Here is a 23,066-nt window from a genome sequence, read left to right on the forward strand (position 1 = left end):
CTATACAGTTATAAAACTTAGAACGATTATTCACATTTTTGCTTGTTTACTAATTGCACACAGTTCTAAAACATAAGGCGATCAGTCACATTGTCATTTTTTTAATGAAATTTCTGCAGTTGTAAATCATCAGACGATCACTCATGCTTCATTCGTTTCTGAATTTCTTACAGTTCAAAAACCTAGTTCATTAAAATTAATTAATGCATTGAAATTTTAAATCGAAATATAAATCTTATTAAAGTAAATTTTTTTTCAAGGCTAGCACTGAGAATTTAGAAAAGGAAATAGTTGAAACTGTTTTATCAAATGCTGATCAACTCAGTATTCAGATAATGATGTCCTGGATTCTTACAAGGATTTATGCCAGAAAAACTGACAAAACTAGCTTGTGGAATTTATTCAAAGAGGTTCATATTCAAAAATATCTTTCAAACACTGTATAATTTGTATCTTATAAAAAACATTCACAGGTTAAAGAAAAACGTCCAGGTAATCTAAAATTTGTTGCTGGCGTGATTTTTCACGTTTCAAAACTTTTAAAAGGTAAGGAATTTGAAAGTTTTGCACAAACTGCTATTTCTCACCTCGCACCTGAATGTTTGGGTCCCACTTTTAACACCCGTCTTGCTTGTCAAGTGAGTAACAAAAAATTAAATAGGGAAATTAAATTTTTTTGTTTTAAATCATATTTTTCTAAATTGCAGATAGTGATTTTGAAACTTTATGAAGTTATGCAAAAGAAAGATATACTGTCTAAAGCAATTCTGGAAATAATGGACGATCGAAATTTCAAGATCGCAAATGAGTTTTATTACAACAATTTTCATTCTTTGGAAAACTACAGTTTGGAGGTTTGTAGTTCAATAAAAAATTTTAATCCTTAAATTTAATATCTAATAATTTAATTGGCAGTCTATTTACTACGAAGTACCTCGTTTAACGAGCATGAATAATGATGAACTAATACCGCCAAAAGTTTTTGAAACTCTTCAATTTTCTGAAAACAAGCCATATCCGTTAAAATTGTTTGATGACAGAAATTCTTTGAGTCTGGCAACTGTTTCAACCACCACAAAGTTCGCAGGTAATTGTTTAATCAAATATTTAATAATAATTATATATTTAATTGCTTAATTTTTTTACAATTAATCCCTAAATACATTGTATATTTATAATAATTTATAAAATTGACGAAAATAGACCTAACGTTAATTTCTGCGATTTCTGAATGAGAAATTGAAGCTTCCGTTTGAAAAAAATTGCTTCGGTTGAAATTTTTTATTTAACAAATTTCTAAATCTTGTTTGGTTGGATTTTATTAACAATTTTTTTCAGATACACAATAATAATATTATAAACCATTTTTTTCATTAAGAATTTAAATGTTAATTAAGCACAACTAAACAAAATTGTAAACTTATAAATGTGAGGAAGAATTTTTTTGTGTCGGCAAAATTTTTATTAAACTTAAAACGCACCACCGATTAATGTATAAAACATAGCATGCGATAAGGGCAATTTTCATTTTTTTTTTCAAATTAAAAATTACGTTTTTTATCACCGTCCAAACTTTTTTATCACGTCCAAATATGCTCCTCGAGCGAAACAAAAACCCCCCTCGTTTTTTTTCGGAAAATAATAATATTTTTTAATCTATTTTTTTATATTTGTTCAACAACTAAATTTTCCTTTTTTTAAATTGATAATTAAATATTTATCACGGTGCGAATTTGAGAAATTGTCCAAAACTTTTTTTATCACATCCATTTCCTCGAAAACCAATAATATTTTTTAATCAAACCTTCTTTTTGTATCGATTCAACAACTGAATATTTAAACAGAAAATTCTCCTGTTTTAAATTGAAAATTGGATTTTTTATCACTGCCCAGACTTTTTTTATCACGTCCAAACATGTGCCTCGAGCGAAAAAAAATGTCCTTTACTTTCCTTGAAAAACAATAATATTGTTTTTTGCAACTTTTTATTTCTATCGATTCAACAATTGAATAGTTAATAGGACAATTTTCTTTTTTTTTTTTATTTAAAATTGGATTTTTTAATCGAAATTCAAATTTGAGAAATCGTGCCCCTCGAGCGAAAAAAAATCCTCTCCATTTTCTCAAAACCCAATTTTTTTCATCAAACTTTTTTGTTCTCTATTCAGCAACTCAATAGCTAGAAAGCATATTCTCATTTTTTGTTTAAATTAAAATTTGGATTTTTTATTATCGTCCAATATTGAAAAAACGTGCCCTTTTAAAGAAAAATGAACTTTTCCCCTCAATTTTCTCGGAACCTGAAAGCATTTTTCAGTCAAAATTGTCACGGTTTAATTTGTCATTTGTTTCAAAAGTACTTTTTCATTTTTTTTAAATTAAAAATTCTTTTTCATTCATATTTGAATTATAATTCCAATTTAATGAAACTCAATAAGATTAAATAGAATTAAATAGAATAAAATGAAATTCATTGTAATTCAGTTCAATTAATTACGAATAGTTCAATGGAATTGATTGACGTTCAGTGGCATTTAATGGCAATTAATGGAATTCAATAGAATTAAATGAACTTTGATGCAGATTTATGTAACTCCGGGATAAATTGGGATTCGCAGTAGAATTTAAGCAAGTATTCAACGTAATTTCATGCAATTCAATAGAATTTCAAGGATTTCGATGGAATTTATTTGGAATTTTTTGGAATTTAATGGAAATCGATAGAAATAATTGGAATTTAATGGGATTAATTGGAATTCAGTTGAACTTAATCAAATGTTCAATGATATTTAATAAAATTCGAAATTATTCAAAGGAATTTAATGAAATTCAAATAGAATTTACTGGATTTTAAAAGAAATCCTAGGATTTTATTCAGATTGAATGTACTTATATGAAATTCAGTTGAATTTATTCAAAAATATTCCAAAAGTATTTTAGGGAATTTGATCAAAAACATCGTAAAAGATGGAAATTCAATGGAGTACAATGGAATCTAATGTAATTCAGATGAATTCAATGAAATTGAGTGAAATCTAATGGGATAAATTAGAATTAGTTCAATTTAACCAATTATTCCATAAAATTCAACAAAATTTAATACGATTTAAAGGAATTTAATAAAATTTAAATAGAATTTAGTGGAATTCAATCGAGCCTAATTTTATTAAAATCGAATTGAATTTTGTGAAATTCAGTGTAATTAATTTTGGATTATTTAATTGATTTACTTAAAATTCAGTGTCATTGAACTGCACTTAATGATATTCAATGAAATTGAAGAGAATTTAACGGAATTCAATAGAATCGAAAGGAATTTTATGAAATTCAATTCGAGTTTTGTAGAATTTAATGAAATTCAATGGCATTAATTAGAATTCAATTAAATTTAATCAAATACTAAATGAAATTTACCAAAATTTAATGATTTAAAGAAATTAAATCAAATTCAATTATAATTTAGTGAAGTTTAATGGGGCTATATGGGTTTTCTTCAAATTCAACGGAATCATTTAAAATTAAGTTGAATTTATTTGTAATCATTTAATGAACTTAATTTAAATTCAGTGACATTTAATGAAATTGCATAAAATTCAATATAATTGATTTGGAATTTAACGGAATTTTATGAAATTTCGGGATTAATTGTTAGATTTAGTTAAATCTAATTAAATAATAATCAACGGTATTTCATCGAATTCAATAAAACTAAAATAAATTTGACTACATTTAATTGGAATTCAATGTGATGAATTGAAATTTAAGGTAGTTATTTGGATTTTAAACGAACTCAATATTATTTAATGAAAATCATCGGAATTAATGGGAATGCATTGAGTAGGATTCAGATGAATTTAAATAAATTAAACTAAGCATTCAATGGAATTTGATAAAATTCAATATGATTTAAAAAAAGTTAATGAAATTCAATTGAAATTTTACGGAATTTAACCAAACTCCGGATTATTTGGAATGCAGTTGAGTGTGATTAAAAATATTGAACGGATAGTAATGAAATTCAATTGAATTTTTATGGAATTGAATGGAATTACATATTATTTAATAACGTTGAACGAAATTAATGGTTGTTTAGTGCAATATAATGGCACGCAATGGCGTTTAATATAATTAAATTGAATTAATTATAATTCACTTGAATTTATTGGAATTTGATAATATTCTTCAGGATTAATTGGAATTCAATGGAATTCAAAGGAATTTAATGAAATTCAACGAGATTAATCGGAAGCCAATCGAATTTAATGAAATATTCTATGAAGTTTAACAAAATTAAAATTTATTGCAAGGGATTTAATGAAAATTAAATAAAATTTAGTGGAATTTGTTGAAGCTGAATGGATTTTATTCTAATTGAATGGAATATTTTCGAAATTCAGTTGAATTAATTTTGAATGACTTAATTGAATTAATTTGAATTAATTAAGTTGAATTAATTTTGAATGACTTAATTGATTTAATTGAAATTCAATGTCATTTAATGGCACTTAATGGAATTCAATAAAATGTAATGACATTCCGCAATTAATTGGGATGAAGTTGAATGTAATAAAATATATAAAGGAAATTAATGGAATTCAATAGAATTGAAAGGTATTTCAAAAAAATCCAATTGAATTTTTATGGAATTTAATGGAATTAAATATTATTTATTCAAATTGAATGAAATTATTGGAAGTTTAGTGCAATTCAATGGCAAGCAATTACGATTAAAAGAATTAAATTCAATTAATTACAATTCACTTGAATTTAAGGGAATTTCATGAAATTCGACGGAAATGAATGGAATACAATAGAGTTGAAAGGAACTTGATGAAATTCAATTCGAATTACGTGGAATTTAATGGAACTCCATGGATTATATTCAAATTAAATGGATTAAAAAAAAAACTCAATTGAATTAATTTGGAATGATTCAATGAATTTAATTGAAATTCAATGTCATTTAGGGCTATGTCATCATGACCTCAAACCATTGTTTTATATTATTTCCAAACCAAACTTACGTTTACAATAAACGCGATATCGAATTGAAAATTTGCTATTTTTCATAAGAAGCGCTAAGAAACGTTTGTCTGGTCCTCAATTTTTACAATTATAAAGAAAGTGTTTTTTTTTTGTAACAAAATTTTTTGTGCTTTCTTCTTAAATATAAAAATTTAGGATTAGACAAACTTTTCTTATTGCTTCTTCTTAAATTTCCCAAATTTTCAATTTGATATCGTGTTTCGTGTGAATATAAGTTGAATTTGAAATAAATGTGAAATTTTTTGAGGTTACGGTCACATGGCCTTAATGGTACTTAACCAAATTCAATCAAATTAAAATAAACTCCGGGATTAATTGGGATACAGTTGAATATAATAACATATTAAACGGAATTTAACGAAATGCAATAGAATTGAAAGAAAGTTGATGAAATATACGATGAAATTCAAGAACATTCAATATTATTTAAAGGAATTTAAGAAAATTTAATTATAATTTAGTGGAATTGGATGGAGCTCCACGGATTTTATTCAAATTGAACGGAATTATTCAAAATATGAATTTATTTAGAATAATTTAATGGAATTAATTGAAATTCAGTGGCATTTAATGGTACTTAATAGAATTCAATAAAATGTATTATAATTTAACGAAATGCTATGAAACCTCGGGATTCACTTCAATAAAATAAAATAATAATTAACGGTATTTGATGGAATTCAATAAAATTAAAATTAATTTTATGACATTTATTTGGGATCTGATAGAATTTAATAGGATGCAATGGATGGAATTTATTAAATAGAATTCAGATAATTTTATTTAAATTGAACCAAGCCCTGGCGGGCCGAAGGAATCGAATGCAGCCTTTACAAAGTACCCGTAAAGACCCCATTGGGTCCCCATTCGGTTTCTTAAAAAAAAACTAAAAAAAAAAAAAAAACAGCAAAATCAACTTTTAAATTGTTGAAATCAGTGATCCCAGATCTGAAGCGAGACGTGGTCCAATACTATGACACGTCTATGACCGTGTGAATATGGCAGGAGACGATATGAATGCCTGGGTTGCGCGCGCAACCCATTTCTCCTCTTCTGAATTTGAAAACTCGAAGGTGCACGATTGCCGGTCGGAACACTTTGGCGGTTCTATTTATATCTCTATCTGCTAACTGCTTTGACTTATAATTTAAGTATAGATATAGTATAGATATTTATGTCATTTATATTTTATACTTGAAATAACGTAACCTCAAAATATACGCATATAATGAGGCGCGCGAAGTATTCAAATCATGAGAATCGCCAGCATCGAAATCTGGAAATATTAAAATCCCAATCTCTTGATTTTATTTCAAAGCAGTTAGCAGATAGAGATATAAATAGAACCGCCGAAGTGTTCCGACCGGCAATCGTGCACCTTCGACTTTTCAAATTCAGAAGAGGAGAAATGGGTTGCGCGCGCAACCCAGTCATGTACGTACATCGTCTCCCACTGTATTCACACAGCCATAGACGTGTGATAGTTTTGGAGTGAACCTCGTTTCGAATCTGGGATCGCTGGTTGAAATTCGGATTCTACGTTAAAATTTGCATTACAAACTTACAGGGTAATCGCAATACTTTTTCTTGCAGCGTTAAAAACTTTACAAAATAAAATACCTGTCATTTACATGGGCCGAAGGCGCCTTCAAGTGCATCTTCTTTTAGTAGCAGTTAATAAGCGTTCCGTCGGTAACTTTAAGAATTTTGTCTGGATGATAGCGCCACGCAGTGGAAACCTCAGACAACAACGCTGAGATGCAAGTGAGAGAATTTTGTTTATAAACTTTGCGCGCAACATACTACTGGAGCTATTATGGATGCGCTTGAAGTCACCTTCAGCAGAAGTTAATAGGGTTTTTAAAATTTTTTAACGCTGCAAAAAAAGTATTGCGATTACTCTGTAAGTTTCTCAAAGAAAATGCAACGTAGAATCTGAATTTCAACAGTTTAAAAGTTGATCTTGCTGTTTTTTTGAGTTTTTTTTAAAAGTACCGCATGGGGACCCAATGCGGTCTTTACGGGTACTTTGTTTTTGTTGAAGTATTTGTGGAATTTGATAGAATTTATTGGAGTTCAATGGATTTGATTAAAATTAGATGAAATTATTTGAAATTCAGATGAATTTATAAGAGAGATCGAGAGAAGAAGCCTGTTTCAGAAAGACACGCATTATTTTGCTAGGTGTTATGTATTCAGATTTTTCAAGGAATCGGTATTATCATCAGAGAATAACAGAAATTCTCTGATGATAATACAGATTCCTTGAAAAGTTTGACTTATAGCACCTGGCAAAATAATGCGTGTATTTCTGAAATAAGATTCTTCTTTCAAACTCTAGTACCTTAAGGGAAAAGCATCCGACCTGCAGTCGAAAGTTGTGTGGTTCGATACCCAAAGGAGTGAAGGAGAAGATCTTTTTTCAGATAAAAAATTAATGTTAAAAATGTTTTATTTTTGTAATGAAATATCTGATCATAATTATTTTGTAGAAAAAGAAGATATTTTAAGTAACGATCTCGACTATTTCGACCTTCAGAAAAAAATCATTCCCGAAAAATCGCCAGGGTCAAATGAAATAAATAAAGAGGAAGGTATTATCGTCATTGCTTCCTTGGTCGAAAAAGTGCCAAATCTGGGAGGTATTGCCAGAACTTGTGAAATTTTCGGAGCAAGTGAACTGGTATTGGCAAGTAAAAAGATAGCGGAAAATAAAGAATTTCAGTCACTAAGTGTGACTGCTGAAAAATGGATCAAAGTTACTGAGGTAATGGAAAAATTTATCAGGAAAAATGAGAGTAGAGAAGTGTGGCTTTAGTAATAAACTAATTTTCAAAATTGATTCATCCAGGTGAAGCCTCCTGAATTATCGAAGTACTTGTTAGAAATGCAGGAAAAAGGCTGGAAGTTAGTTGGTTTAGAACAAACTGCCTATAGCTCTAATCTACTGGAAACGAAATTCGAGAAAAAGACACTTCTTCTTCTGGGGTAATTTTAATTACACTGGGACCCCGATTTACCGGAGCCCGATATACCGTTGCATTCGGTGATGGGGGGGGGGGAAAGGGCGCAAGAGAGACACACGCAAGACGAATGGTTCGGAGAATCCCGATTTACCGTGAATGCCATGCTTGAACCCCCCGGTAAATCGGATTTCCACCGCAGATTAAAAATTGGAAATTATTCAGCGAGTGTAACCCTCTTTTTGGGGTTTCGCAGTCCCGGGTCCCCTTTTTTTGTGGGCGCAAAGCGCCTACGTTTACTAATTTTTATAACTTTTTTTGACTTACAGGAATGAAAAAGATGGAATACCACCGCATTTGATTCCCATTTTGGATACGTGTGTGGAAATTCCACAAATTGGAGTAATTAGATCGCTTAATGTACATGTTACTGGAGCAATTTGCATTTGGGAATATGCGAAACAACATTCTTTTAAGGCGTACTAAATTGACTGAAAAAATCATTTTAATATCGAATAATGATTCAGTTCTATGTCCGATCACTTATATTATATTTTTGTAAATAATTAAATTAAAATATTCATTTACATTTTTTTAAGGAAATATACATGTTGGTTTCATGGATTATTTAAGGAACCTGTGAGCTTCTTCGATACAAAATAAAAGAAGAAATAGACAAATTATTCTTGAAAATATCAAGCAGAGTACATTTGAAGGCTCGGAAAGGAGAACCGAATGAGAGCTCGCCCAGTATCCAGAAGTGGGGATGACCCGAAGAAAATTTCGTTCTCTCGTCCGTCGCGTTTTCTGCGCGTTATCCTCACTCCTGGTTACTGCTCGAGCGCTCATTTGGTATTACTTTTCGTGCCTTAATTTTTTTCACTATTTTCATTTTTAAATATTGCCAAAGAACGTAGGGACGAAGCGACGGACATCTTTGGAGCTGCGCTAGGGTCCTAGCGGAAGAAACGGAAAGAGGTTCCGTTCCGATCCTTTCCGAATTGTATGGGAACTTTGCTTCCGATTTTTTTCCCAACGCCGCTTTTTCCGATCCCGGTAACAAGCGTTGAATTCAGAAAAATTAAGAATTTGTATTCCTATGAATACGCGATTTTTCCTCTGCCTAAAAATCCCCCAACGGGAACAGAAAAAGTGCAAATCCTATTCCTCTCAATCGACTTAGTAAAATTTAAAGAAAGCATTTATTTAACTTATTTTTCATTATTAAATCTTTTTATAACTTATAAATTCGAAAAATATTCAAATTTATATTTATTTATATTTTAATAACTTATTTCAACGTCTTAAAAAATGCAACAAAAAAAATTATGTAAATGTGTGAATTTAAATAGTTTTAACTCTAGAGAGGCAGAGTTTGAATTGGTGAAAATTAAAATTTCAGAATTTACATTCCGCATGTAGGAATTAAAACAACTTATTACACATATTTTGTGAACTTATTGGAAGGAATTAAATAAAATCAAAATATGACCACTTCTGAGGAATAAAAAATATCTCTGTGGGGTGCGTTACTGGTACAATTAGAAGGAATTAAATATATTGAAAACACGTTCTCTTTGGCAGAATAGAAAACTGTGTGGCGGTCGCTATGAAAATAGAAGTGAATAAGTTTAGCAGGTATCTTATTCTTATTGTGGCATTTCAATCTTCATTTTTGCGCTGAAAACTGAAAATATTAATTTTTCTCTGTTCTACGCTTAACAGCGGGAAGTGTTTCCGAACTTCCTCGGAAGTGTCCCACTGCATCTACTTCTTTCTGAACGTTTCTAATTTCTTTCCGAATAAAGGTATTCGCACAAAAAAATGCGTGTAACGTAGGGTATTTAACGTAGGGTAACGTATTTAACATATCTGGTCAATATGAATCTTGACTTTTACGACTTTTTCTAACCAGCGGGTCCACAGGATATTGCTCTCTTGAAAAACTATAAATTCAAAGATCTCTCTTCTGATATTATGTTCAGATATTTAGAATAACCTCGGACTAAAATCACATTATTTTCCCTTGAAAAGCAATAAAGTAAATCTAAGAACACAGAGAGTTTACGTTCTTCAGACCCCTAGAATTTGAGGGAGAGTCGAATTACATACCGAGTCTCTTTAGGACGGAAAAGTTGCATTCTAGTTAATATCGGTCTGAGACCTTCAACGCTCGTAAAAAGGGGCCACATGTTTAAAACTCCCAGAAATTTGGAAGTCGATAACCCACGTGCAGTCCCAAAAACTGCGCACGCATCTCACGCCTTCGCCTATTGCAATTGGCTGAGCAAAGTCGCGAGGGTGGATTTTGGGGCCTTTGAGAGGGAGCTACGAGGTTCGAATATAGGCTTTTTGACAGAACACGGCAGATGAGATTTCTATCGCGTGTCGTGAACTTCTCTTTATTTCCTTTGCTGAACTTTTCTTTAGAAACGTATAAATTCCTTTCCGAAGCGAGAGACGGGTTACGAACTCTGCGTCCTAGCGCAAGTGTTATAAAACTGGATTTTAAATGTTATTTGAATACTAATTTTGACCAATGTTGTTTGAAGCGGAATTAAATGCTTACGTAGATTATGTGAAGTTCGCGACTCAATTTTGATTTAATTGCAACATATTCAATGAATACTTAATTCTAGTGTTGAGAAAATTTCCAGTGTTTTATTTGAATCGACCGCCAATTCTGCTGCTTTCAGGTCTGCTCTTTTAATAGCTCAACGCAGCAATGATCCCGCCATCTCTTAAGAGAAAAATCGCACCTCTCAGGACGGAACAGATTTTTGGTGGCAGCGGTGGGATACTGCACCTGGAGTTGCAAATTCAAATCTTATCATGGACTTGTTGATCCACCCTTAATCATACCCCACGTGACTTTGAAGTATCACAATAAGTGAATCGAGAAAACTAATATATTGTTCAAAAGTCTTCTCTATTATCTGCTGACTCTAAACTAAGTCAAGCGTGGGATATCTGGACCGACGACCGCATGTGAAGTGCGATCCACCGTTGGAGGTCGTACAGGCCATAGGTGCTATCCTACGAGGGATGATCGTGCGTGAAGTGCGATCCACCGAGGGACCTTTTGGAACCGGAGAACTAACGTCTGCCAACGACGTGGCTCAGCAGGAGGGATTATTAACGAAGAACATCACGGTTGAAATTTTGTGGCTGTGACTTTGTGAAATGGTGTATTTTTTATTTATTTATTTTTATTTCAGAGTAGCGCACTTCGAAAACACATCAAGTAGTAAGTCCTAGATTTAGTTATCTTAATCCCTTCGTTTCTGCCTCCATATAGAATCAAAACGAACAAATATATATATATATTCTTTTTTTTTTAAACATTTGTGTTTTAAAGGAAAAGAAATTAAAATAAAATAATCATAATGCCTCGAAACACTAGTGTGAAACGCGGTATAGCCACTTCAAGGAGAGGACGTTCCGCGAAACGATATACACCGATCGCAGATCCCCGTGAAAGTCATGATGAGAGTGGCGACACGTCAAGAGCGATCGTAGTGAGGGATGCGATCCCATCCCCACTTAAAACTGTTCAAACCCTTGATTTTCAATCTGACAACTTATCCGCGAAATCTGGGTAATCAGTCCCATCGTGTTTGCCTTCAGGTCCTGTCAAAAGAGTGGGGAAGGGCCTTCTTAAATTTGCAAAGGACCTCATTCTAGAATTGGATGGAGAAAATATGTCCGTTGTCATGTTTATTGAACAGTGTAAAGCCGCCAAGGCTCTCTCAGAACCACATGAAATTCCGTACCTTATTATATTAATTAGAAATAAAATCGTGGGGCCAGCTCGGAAGTACATCCAAGATAGAGTGGGAATCAGCTTTGAAGACATTTTACGTATTTTACAGGGTATTTACATGCCACGGGAAGATACTAATCAACTCGCTCAGGAATTGGCTAATATACACAGGAACCCCGACGAGACTATCCCTGATTTTGGCACTAGAGTAACGGTATTATTAAACAAAATAATTTCTAAGGTAATAGAGAAAATTCCTGGTGAGAAAGGAAAGGAAAGATGTGAAGAGTACACGGAAAACACAATCAAAAATATTGTTCGTGGTCTAGACCCAGATACTCTTACTTTTATGAGAGCTAAATCGCCCCTTTCCTTCGATGAAGCTATGGAGTTGGCCGCGGAGGCAGACTTAGAAAGTAAGAGCTGGCGTAGTGTTCATAACAAAGGGGCAGGTACTACTGTACAAGATCGTAACCCTTTATTTAAGAGCGTAAACCTCAAACGAGTAGCCCACATTGAAGCCGAAGAGGAGGGCAGAAGGTCAAAAAGCCAGCGCCTTTCCTCTATTCAATGTTTTCATTAAAAAGAAATGGGACATAAGAGGCGCGAATGTGCAAGATTAGAAAAGGAAGAATCTAAATTTTGTGAATTTTGAACCTTCCGAAATCACACTACAAGCGACTGCTATCTAAAAAAAAAACATGAACGGGAAGTACAGGCTAGAAGAGATAGATTTTCTAAGAACGGCGATTTAAACTCGGGAAAGGGTTGTCAAAATGGAGCAACGGCCATCCAAAATCAAACGGGTTGCTCCAGAAACGTGTACTCCTCTGCCTCGGAAGAACAAACGGGCAATTTGACAACCCAACAGTAAGGCTCGAGGACCGAGCCTTCTTTCAAAATAGCGCTCTTCTGATAGTTGACACCAGATGCGAATTAAACTTGATTATAGAAAGCGCCGTGGATTCATACGTCTGGATAAATCGTCCGAGGATTTATGATTTAGTAGGGATAAGGCCGGCAATAGTTAAAACTCTTGGAGAAATTAAAATAACAACCGGAGGTGTAGAGTCAACATTTAAAATTGTCCCGAGGGATTTTCCAATTGAACAAAGTGGAATTCTTGGAATTAGTTTTTTAGAAAAACATCGAGCAACTCTTCAATTTGCTGGTATAACCCTTCAGTTAGGTATTCAAAATCCGATAGACAGTATAATTTATTCCAAGCTGGTCCAGGTATATTTTTGGGTGAAGTGCTTGTAAAAAAATGGAAATTCAGCAAAATGTTACGCCGTAAATAGCACGAGTTACGATATCGAGCTTTCTCTGTCACCCATTGACGTACATTACCTTGGCGAATATACAGTCGTAATACCATGTGCTAGAGCCGGTTCATGCCCCCCGCTGTCTCCGGAAGGACAGAAGGAACGTGCTGCTCGCCTTGCTGCCCTTTTAAAGTTCCGCGACCTCGAGGGACTGAGCGAGAAAGAGAAGCAAAATATACTCTCGATACTCGGCGACCACCTTTATCAGTTTCACTTGTCGGGCGACAAATTAGGTTCGACCAGTGAAGTATCACATGAAATTATTACAACAGATAAACAACCCATAAACCACAAACAATATCGCAACCCCTAGATCCTTAAAGAGGAAGTAGGAAAGCAAGTTAAAGATCTTTTAAAAAATGACATCGTTCAACCATCTAATTCTCCTTACAATGCACCCTTGTGGATTGTGCCAAAAAAACCTGATACTCAGGGAAACAAAAGGTGGAGGATGGTGATATATTTTCGGTCACTAAATGAACAAACGGTAGGAGATGCTTACCCCCTCCCGAATATCACCGATATATTAGACCAGCTCGGCGGTGCACGTTATTTTTCTGTCCTCGATCTCGCATCTGGTTTCCACCAGATACATTTGCATGAGAATTTCAAAGCAAAGACAGAATTTTCTACTCCCTATGGGCATTTAGAATTTACAAGAATGCCGTTTGGATTAAAAAATGCTCCAGCCAAGTTTGAGAGGCTTATGGACAGAGTTCAAACCGGGCTCCACGGAATAGAGCTTTTCGTCTACGTGGACGACATTGTCGTCTACGGTAGTTCGCTGGAAGATCATTCTAGGAAATTGAGAGCTCTGTCAGGGCGACTGAAATCAGCAGGGTTGACCTTGTAACGCGATAAGTGTCAGTTTCTTAAAAAGGAAATCACTTATTTGGGTCACGTTATCACTCAGTCTGGAGTGAAACCGGATCCTAGGAAAATTGATGCCGTAAAAAACTTTGACATTCCGAAGTGTAAAAAAATATTAAGCAATTTCTAGGTTTGATATGATACTACCGCCGGTTTATTCCAGACTTCGCAAAAATCGCAAAACCACTCAATCAGCTATTAAAAAAGGGTATCAGATTCGAATGGACATCCATACATCAAAACTCGTTTGAAGCACTTCGAGATAAAATTTGTCGCCAACCGATTTTACTATTTCTAAAATTTGATCAGCTATTTGTTGTGACAACAGACGCTTTCAACTTCGCGTTAGGTGTGGTATTGAGCCAAGGAATTATCGGTCGGGATTTGCCGATATCATTCGCTTCGCGTGCATTAAATCCGGCCGAAATAAACTATTGCACAACGGAAACAGAGCTCCTAGCTATCGTCTGGGCTGTCCAGCACTTCCTTCCGTACTTACGAGTATATGGGCGAAAATTCACTCTTGTTACCGACCACCGTCCCCTCATCTGGCTTTATAATTTAAAAGACCCAATTTCAAGAATGGCTCGATGTAAGATTAAATTAATTGAATACGAGTATAACATCGTTTACAAACCAGGAAGTGAAAACGTAAATGCTGACGCACTGTCACGAAATCCCTGTAGCATCGGTAACTGTTATATTTCAAGAAAATACTCGGTTGACTCTTCTTCAGCACTTGTCGAGCCGACAAGGGACAGGGCGTACCACGTGCTGAGTCACAGAATGCTGAGAGAGGGGGAAACCAATTTAGAACATCCCGAAACTGAAAAGTGTATAGAAAGACTCGTTGAACACGTTTTTGTAAGTCGCTGGATCTTGGAACCCCGGAAAATCGAAAAGTCCCGTAAACCTTATAATCGTCTCGCGGAAAAAGTGGTGAGTGCGGACAGGATTGATGAGTCTCATAAAGCACATACCTGTCCCAAAGGGGAAAACTTGAGTATGGGCTGCATCGGTCTGCCTCATATTGATGAGTCATAATCCTCATACATGTCCCGAAGGGGAAACCTTGAGTGTGGATTGCATCAATGTGTCTCATACCAATGAGCTCCGTAAACCTCAAACCTGTCCCAGAGGGGAAACCATGAGCGTAGACTGCATCGATGTGTCCCAGAAACCTCATACTTGTGATGAGCGAAAAACCTTGAGTATGGACTGTAAAGCAAATATAACCGCACGGATTGCAGGTGGCGGATTTGCAAAAGAGAGGAAAGGTGTCGATGGGGGGTGGGGATGCCTACACCTTGACTCTGAGGACGCAACAAACGTGTCGTCAGTGCTAGTAATAACTGATTCTTGCATTAATTATAGCAAAGATAAAATTAGCATGGGAACATCACAAAATCTTCCACTGGGCCATATCACAGTTTTAGCCACAAAAGTCAGATATGTTTTTAACGTCACAATCCAAAATAAAGCAGACGATAAAACTGTTTTAAATATTATATCCGCAGCAATTTTACGTCTGAAACAAGCTATAGAAGCATTAGAGGTATCCGCAGTGAAGGTTTTGAAAGTCGGGAATGATCTACATGATATTTCATGGACTTCGATCGAGCAATCTATACGGCAACATTTTGCGGGTTCCGGGTTGCGAATATTTATTTGTTCCGGTGAAATTCGATTTCCCCCTAGAGAAGATCGCGAACAAATCATTAAGGAAAATCATGAGTGCACCTTCGACGGCCACAAACGGGTTTCTAAAACCTATTGGTGTATTCGCGAGAATTTCTTTTGGAAGAATTTAAAGACGGACGTGGAAAACTTTATGAGGTTGTGTCGGAAATGTCAAGAAAATAAGTTTGCCCGAATAAAAAATCTTCAACCTATGAAAATCACTGAAACACCGACTCAACCTTTCGTTAAAATCCAAATCGACATCGTCGGGCCCCTCCCGGATACCGAATCAGGGAACAAGTATATTCTGACTATACAGAATAACTTTTCAAAATACTCGGATGCAATTCCCCTTCCCTCGATAAATTCTATCACTGTCGCGTACGCTCTCGCCCAGGGATTTATTTCCCGATACGGTTGCCCCCGTGTGATACATTCGGACCAGGGCAGTTACTTCACGTCGAATATTATGAGAATATTCTGCAAAATATTCCACATCGATCAGATTAAATACACAGCTTGTCATCCACAATCATTAGGCTCCCTCGAAAGAAGTCACAGAACTTAATTGAGTATTTAAAAAGTTCTGCTACCAAACAAAACTGGGGCAAGTGGCTGAGATATGTAGTTTTCTCATATAATACTTCGGTCCACGAATCTACTGGATTCAGGCTATATGCCCTCGTGTTCGAAAGAGAAGCGAGACTGCCGACTAGTATCTCAGATAAGGTACCACCCACCTACGTAAAATACATGAAAGAACTTTTTTACCGAATCGGTGACATACAAGCGACAGCAACAGTAAACCTACTCGCCGCAAAGAAAAGGTCAAAACGGTACTACGACCTAAAAGCGAACCCTAAGAATTTTAGAATAGGGGATTCCGTTTATTTATTAAAAGAACCACCAATATCGAAATTTGACGCTTATTTTACAGGTCCCTACATCTTAGAACAACTTGTGGACGATTCAAACGCTTTAATTAGAATTAAGCCTGATAAGATAAAGATTGTTCACTTAGATAAGTTGAAGCTCGCCGCCTTGCCTGTCACCCTCGACCAAGAAGAAGACCCACAGCAGGAAATTTAATTAATTATTGACGGTCGCGTTATTTCAACGCTTTTATTTTCAAAGAAGCGATTTTTAGTTTGTTACCACCATCATCAATTCAAACACCTATGTCAGGAGTTTGTAACAAATGTAAGATATCAATCCTATATGTAATAAATGTACTCTGTTTTAACATCCATTGTATAACTATGTTGAATATACGTAAAACTGTATGCTTAAGTAATATTAAAAAATGAAGTTAACTCTCAGTAGAAGGTATTTAGTTTAAGAAATATTTTATCCATACGATTTAGCGTTTCTTTCGAAAAAGTCGCTTTATTAATTAGCTTATTTATTAGATGTGTTTCCGAACTTTTTCGGAAGTGTCCCACTGCATCTACGTCTTTCTGAGCGTTTCTGATTTCTTTCCGAATAAAGTTATTCGCACAAAAAATTGCGTGTGCAGTCTGCTGGTGTAACGTAGGGATAAAATATTAAATAATTACAGCGCCACCTTTAGGCTAAAAATAAAGTAAATCTCCGCGACTAGCGAATCCTCGTTATGAGCTCCGCCTTACCCATTATACGCGGGCGATTTAAATATAAGACTTCCATTAAAACGCAATATTATGTGTTTAATTACTTATAACGTTAGTTTAGAAATAAGAACTCGTCTTTCTTTTCGAAACAAAACCTCATTTTACGATGCATGGCAAACAGAAATTTAACATATCTGGTCAATATGACTCTTGACTTTTACGACTTTTCTAACCAGCGGGTCCACAGGATATTGCTCTCTTGAAAAACTATAAATCCAAAGATCTCTCTTCTGATATTATGTTCAGATATTTAGTATAACCTCGGACTAAAATCACATTATTTTCCCTTGAAAAGCAATAAAATAAATCTAAAAACACAGAGAGTTTACGTTCTTCAGACCCCATAGAGTTTGAGGGAGAGTCGAATTACATACCGAGTCTCTTTAGGACGGAAAAGTTGCATTCTAGTTAATATCGGCATGACACCTTCAACGCTCATAAAAAGAGGCCACATGTTTAATACTCCCAGGAATTTGGAAGGCAATGTTTTATTTTCCAACATAATATTTAAGAATGTTGCTAGTAAGCATCTGAGACACAGGCATGTAAATAATTTTGAAATGTTTTTGAATTTGTTCATTTAAGTATTCGTAATAGATATATATTTTAATATACTTTTTAGGAATATTGGTTTCCATCGTACTGCACACGTATTTTTTTGTGCGTTAATCTATAAGATTACTTTTTTTTATTAGCCGAGAAGATTTCGGAATAATTCAGATACGTAAAAAAATAAACTAGACAATTTTAAATAAAATTAGGTTTGTTTAAGAAGAGATTAGGCAATTTTAGGAAAAATTTAAATCAATTTAGAAGATTGTTAGGAACGTTTAAATCTTGGAAAAAATTTAAATATTTTATAAATGTTCAGAAATCTTTAAAAATATTAAAATGTTTTTGATTTATTTTGAAATTAAAAAATTCGGAAATATCTTTTAAACTAACTTAAATTACCCCTAAAATCGTCTTCACATATTCGAGATTTGTTTTTTGTTATTTTGGAAATCTTATGTGATGTTTTAAAATCGTTTTTATTCTCTTAAAATTAAAAATTGTTGAAATCCGTTAAATTACACGGAAATCTATTGGAAACTATTGGGTTAAAAATTCCGAATTAAACGTAATGTTGAATGATTTCGAGTAGTAAATTTAGTTAAAAACGCCATGTCAAGGTTAAACCAATTTTCATTCTTAAGCAATCCGAGCTCAATTTAAATGACATTTGGAAGGAAAAAAAAGAATTGCATAAACATTGCCATAAAGCTTTTAGCAGAATTTACTACTCCTCATAATAATAGAATATTAAGTTTAATTCATAAAATGCGGTTTTAAAATATTTTTGGAAAAAGAATTGTGTAAACAAATTAGATTTGTTCAAATAATTAAAAAATGGTTATTATATTCTTTCGAATTTCTATAATTAAAAATAAATAGTTATTTAAAAATTCACAAGAATGTATAAAATTGAAATTAAAACATAATTTTGCCACTGGTCGTAAGGAAGTTACGTCATGGGATATATGCATGTTTGAAAATAAGAAAAAACGAGCTTTTAACAACACAGATGAATTTTCAACAAAAAGAAAATGACTTCATAACAAAATTGCTGAATTTTTCACAAATTAATCAAATTAACATCAATTTTAAAATTGTTTCCTGCATGTCCCACTGTGACTGAAAACACTATGGAAATAAAGTAAATCGAAATATTTGTATGATATTAACACGAAGGAATAATAAGGAGACCTAACTCCGTTCCCCCACTTGGCAATAGCAACATTACCGTAAGTGATACGCACATTACAGGAAAATCTTAGATTTGAGTGCGCATGTGCGCAGCTGTCCTCTTCCTATACATGGAAAAGTGTGGATGTGAGAAAGTTGGTCAAATTAACGTAAGTTGAGAGGTTCTGTTTGTTTGTTTTGATGCAAGTGTCACAAATGTGTTCTAAGCCATGAGGTATCAAGTTCCGGGTTGTGGACGAAGTTACACGCCGAAGAAGGCAAATACACTTCGTTTTTTTAAAGCCTTCACTGTAAGTATAAGAAACGTCTAATATATTTTATTGTTTTACCTAACTGTCATTGAGCCTTGAGAATCTTTAGCCTACCCTGGCGGACCTAAGGAATCGAATGGAGCCTCTACAAAGGATCCGTAAAGACCCCATTCGGTTCCTTTTTAAAAAACTCGAAAAAACAGCCAAATCAACTTTTGAATTGTTGAAATTCGGATTCTACGTTAAAACTCCCTATAGAAGGTCACGGAATAATCGCAATAGTTTTTTTTGCAACGGTAAACAGTTTAAAAAAATATAAGACGTATAACCTCTGTTGACTGCTACACTTCAAACGCATCGTCTGTGCGTAGCAGTCTACAAGCGTTATACGTCTTTATTTTTTTAAACTTTTTACTGTTACAAAAAAAAACTATTGCGATTATTCCGTGACCTTCTATAGGGAATTTTAACGTAGAATCCGAGTTTCAACAATTCAAAAGTTGATTTGGCTGTTTTTTCCAGTTTTTTAAAAAGGAACCGAATGGGGACCCAATGGGGTCTTTACGGGTACTTTGTAGAGGCTCCATTCGGTTCCTTCGGCCCGCCAGGGTATTTATCATATTACAAATTAAAAAGGTACTTACCTATACGTTTCCTTCTCAAAATCTGTTCACACATTTTTTAAACAAGTACCGAAAATACTGTTTATATATTTATTTTGTATATCTTTCGTATGATGATCAACAAAAGAACACAACCTCTAACTAACGTCAATTTGACAAACTTTCTCACTCGCACACTTTTCCATGTATAGGAAGAGGACAACTGCGCATCTGCGCACTCAAATCTAAGATCTTCCTCTAATGTGCGTATCACTTACGGTAATGTTTCTATTGCCAGTTTCAGATGGCTTCCCACTGACAGTTGAGTTTCCTTATTATTCCTTTGTGGATATTAAACAAAAATCTTGAGAAAATCGCTAATAATGTCTCTTGCGTCACCATTTTGTTTCTTCGATTTCATTCATATCGATTATGATAGGTATTCGATTGTATTAAACTCGATGTTCAACCTAACATCATTTGGTAGGTATTCGTTTGAACGAAGTCACAATTGAACTAAAGCCCATTTGAACTAAAACAGTTGAATAACGCTTAATATTTTTGGCATGTAGAAACAGAGAAGATAGATGGGAGTTAGTTGCTTTAAATGGTAGAGTTAATTTCAATTTGTGGCGTTATGTGGCGCGGCGTGTACAATCCTGGTTGATTAAATTTAAATCTTGTGACAGGCAGTGAAAATAGAAAATAAGGGAACTTGTGCTCATGTCAAATTATTATTTTCGAAAATACTTTATTGATAAATTGTCCAGGGTACGTAACAATAAAAGTTTAAATAATTTACTTAGTTAATATTAACAATAGTTGAATATAGTGTACAAATTTGAAAAATGTATTCAAATTGAGAGCATGTTAAATAATATTGTTTCGAACTTTTATATTTCATAACTATTCAGAAAGCGCGATAATTATAAATGCTTTCTAATTGAAAATATTAAAAACCGTAGAATTAAAACTTGAAGCGTTAAAAATTAATGTCTTATCAATTAATCAATTATTGTGGTCTCGAAACAATTTTGAGGTTAGATTAAGACAAATAATTTTTCGCGCAAACAACCTTCTTTCATTAACTATTCTTTTATTATGATTGTCATGAGCCCAAATGATTAATATTTTCATTCGTTGCGAAATTTCTTTTATCTTTCTGAAACATTTTCAATCTCAAATATTTAAATTCTTTTTACAATTTTTAAAAACTTTTCTCAAATCTTTTGCAAGTTTTAAAATCTCTAAAATAGTTTGAAATCCTTTCAAATATTTTTAAAATAATTTAAATCTTTGCATATCATACTTAAAATTCCTCCAAAGGTTTTGAAACAGTTTTCGATACATGAAATATTTCTTGAATCTTTTCCAATATTTTTAATATTTGCAAAATCATTTTAATATTTTCAATCGTTGTGAAATGTTTTAAATGATTGTAACATTTTCTTTATCTCTTTGAAATATGTAATATTTGGTATATTTATAACTATTTGTATTTATCTTTACTCTTTGTAAAGGTATTCTAACATATTTAAAATATATTTTTTTGGAAATCGTTCGGAATCGTTCTGAAATCTTTTTCATTACTTGAAATACTTTGCAATCTAAGTTCTTTCAATATGGTGTACACTAGTGTAGTCCAAAAAAGCATTGCAAGTTGTTTTTCCACTCTAGAGGGCAATCCTGCCCCCGTCCCCACAAAAAGTTTCCATTTTCGTAGAGAGAAAATCCATAATTTTTGGTTTTTCGAAATTCTGATATTAACAATAAATTAACATGAGGAAATTTTGAATTTTTGGAAAATTGAAGTCATATTCCAGAGTTACATCGAATATTGCTAAGTTTCTTAGGGATTTAGCAGGAGTGTCTACGAAATAAAAACATACTAATAACTTTTATTTCCAACCCACCCCCACCTTCCCTGCAGCGCCCCAAATATGACCCAAAAATTGAAAAACTACATTTTCACGTATTATTGTTACTTTTTAAAAATTTCCGTCGTCTTTTTCATATAAATAATTACTAAGGAACAATTTTAATATTTACCATGACTTCTTGAACCATTGTTAATTGTTTGAACAAATTTTAATTATTTTAACAATTATTTATTCTCCAAAAATGTAAAAAAATCGTCCTTTCTGATTTAAATGTAATTCTTTGTCACTGTTTGGGGTAGTACATTTTTTAAAAAACATTATGTAATTATTGAAACAATTAATTATTGTTTATTTTCAAACTTTCTAAAAATGCAGCCAGAGATGTCTAATTTTTTTAAATTAGTACCCTATGTTACATTTGGTTGAATAATTACATAATTTTGAAACATTTCGTATCAAATTTTAACAAATTTATATTTGTTGAAAGAATTTTTATTTGCTCAAGCAGTTATTTTTCGATACTTAAAACAATGAAATAAAATAGAAGACATAGAATTATTTACGATTTGGAAAGTATTTTTGGAAAAGTAATTATTGAAACAAATTATATTTGTTTAGACAATTAAAAAGTGGTAAGCGTATTCTTTCTACACACTTCGAAGTCAGAAAAATAATTTTCTGTGCTCTATTTAATTACCTTTTTTTACGTTATCGAAAAGAAACTGTTTGAGAAAAAAACATTGTTTAAACAAATAGAAATGTATTAAGCACTACAAGAAAGGTATGAAAATAATGTAATTAGTCAACAAGTTTTTGGAAACAATTACTTCTTCAAACTATTACAGTTCAATCAGAAAGTGCGATTATTTTTAACATTTTTTTGGAATAAATAATCCTTAAAATATTATACATTATTCGATTAAACCCTGGAACATGAGTTCAATTTTTCAAAAATTCCAAATTTTCCCATGTTAATTAAATATAATTTTCAAGTGCCCGTTGGCACGTTTTAATATTCGAATTTCGAAAAACCAAAAATCGTGGATTTTCTTTCTTTGGAAATAGAAACTTGAGGGGGGGGGGGTCTTTTTCTATAGATTGAAAATAATTGCTTTGACCACCCTAGTGTATACTCAACAGTGCAACTGTCTACTTCTCTATCATGTGTTTCCAAATTTTTATGATATTCCAGTCAGCACCACTCCCGACTAGATATATGGTGCAGTCACAGTCCACATCTTCTGAGCTTACGTGTTTTTATAACCAATTGAAAAAAAAATTGTTCGTTAAG

The 23,066-nt window shown here is 33.2% G+C and overlaps 2 protein-coding genes across 2 annotated transcripts in view; one reads left to right on the plus strand and one right to left on the minus strand.

Moving 5' to 3' along the window:
- The window catches only part of LOC117183015, a 25,163-nt gene extending 16,564 nt beyond the window's left edge, over nucleotides 1-8,599 (plus strand). Inside the window, exons 4-10 of the mRNA XM_033376161.1 lie at nucleotides 261-410; nucleotides 474-638; nucleotides 708-854; nucleotides 916-1,087; nucleotides 7,539-7,813; nucleotides 7,898-8,034; nucleotides 8,339-8,599. Of these exons, the coding sequence (XP_033232052.1) occupies nucleotides 261-410; nucleotides 474-638; nucleotides 708-854; nucleotides 916-1,087; nucleotides 7,539-7,813; nucleotides 7,898-8,034; nucleotides 8,339-8,495 (1,203 nt within the window). The 3' untranslated portion in view covers nucleotides 8,496-8,599. The remainder of the gene's footprint in view (nucleotides 1-260; nucleotides 411-473; nucleotides 639-707; nucleotides 855-915; nucleotides 1,088-7,538; nucleotides 7,814-7,897; nucleotides 8,035-8,338) is intronic.
- An 8,191-nt stretch (nucleotides 8,600-16,790) lies between these two features.
- Nucleotides 16,791-23,066, minus strand: part of LOC117177912 (protein ANTAGONIST OF LIKE HETEROCHROMATIN PROTEIN 1-like) — a 6,746-nt gene continuing 470 nt past the window's right edge. The window contains exon 3 of the mRNA XM_033369014.1: nucleotides 16,791-16,823. Coding sequence (XP_033224905.1) covers nucleotides 16,791-16,823 — 33 coding nt within the window. The remainder of the gene's footprint in view (nucleotides 16,824-23,066) is intronic.

Source organism: Belonocnema kinseyi, chromosome 1 (assembly GCF_010883055.1).
Source record: "Belonocnema kinseyi isolate 2016_QV_RU_SX_M_011 chromosome 1, B_treatae_v1, whole genome shotgun sequence".
Lineage (NCBI taxonomy): Eukaryota > Metazoa > Arthropoda > Insecta > Hymenoptera > Cynipidae > Belonocnema > Belonocnema kinseyi.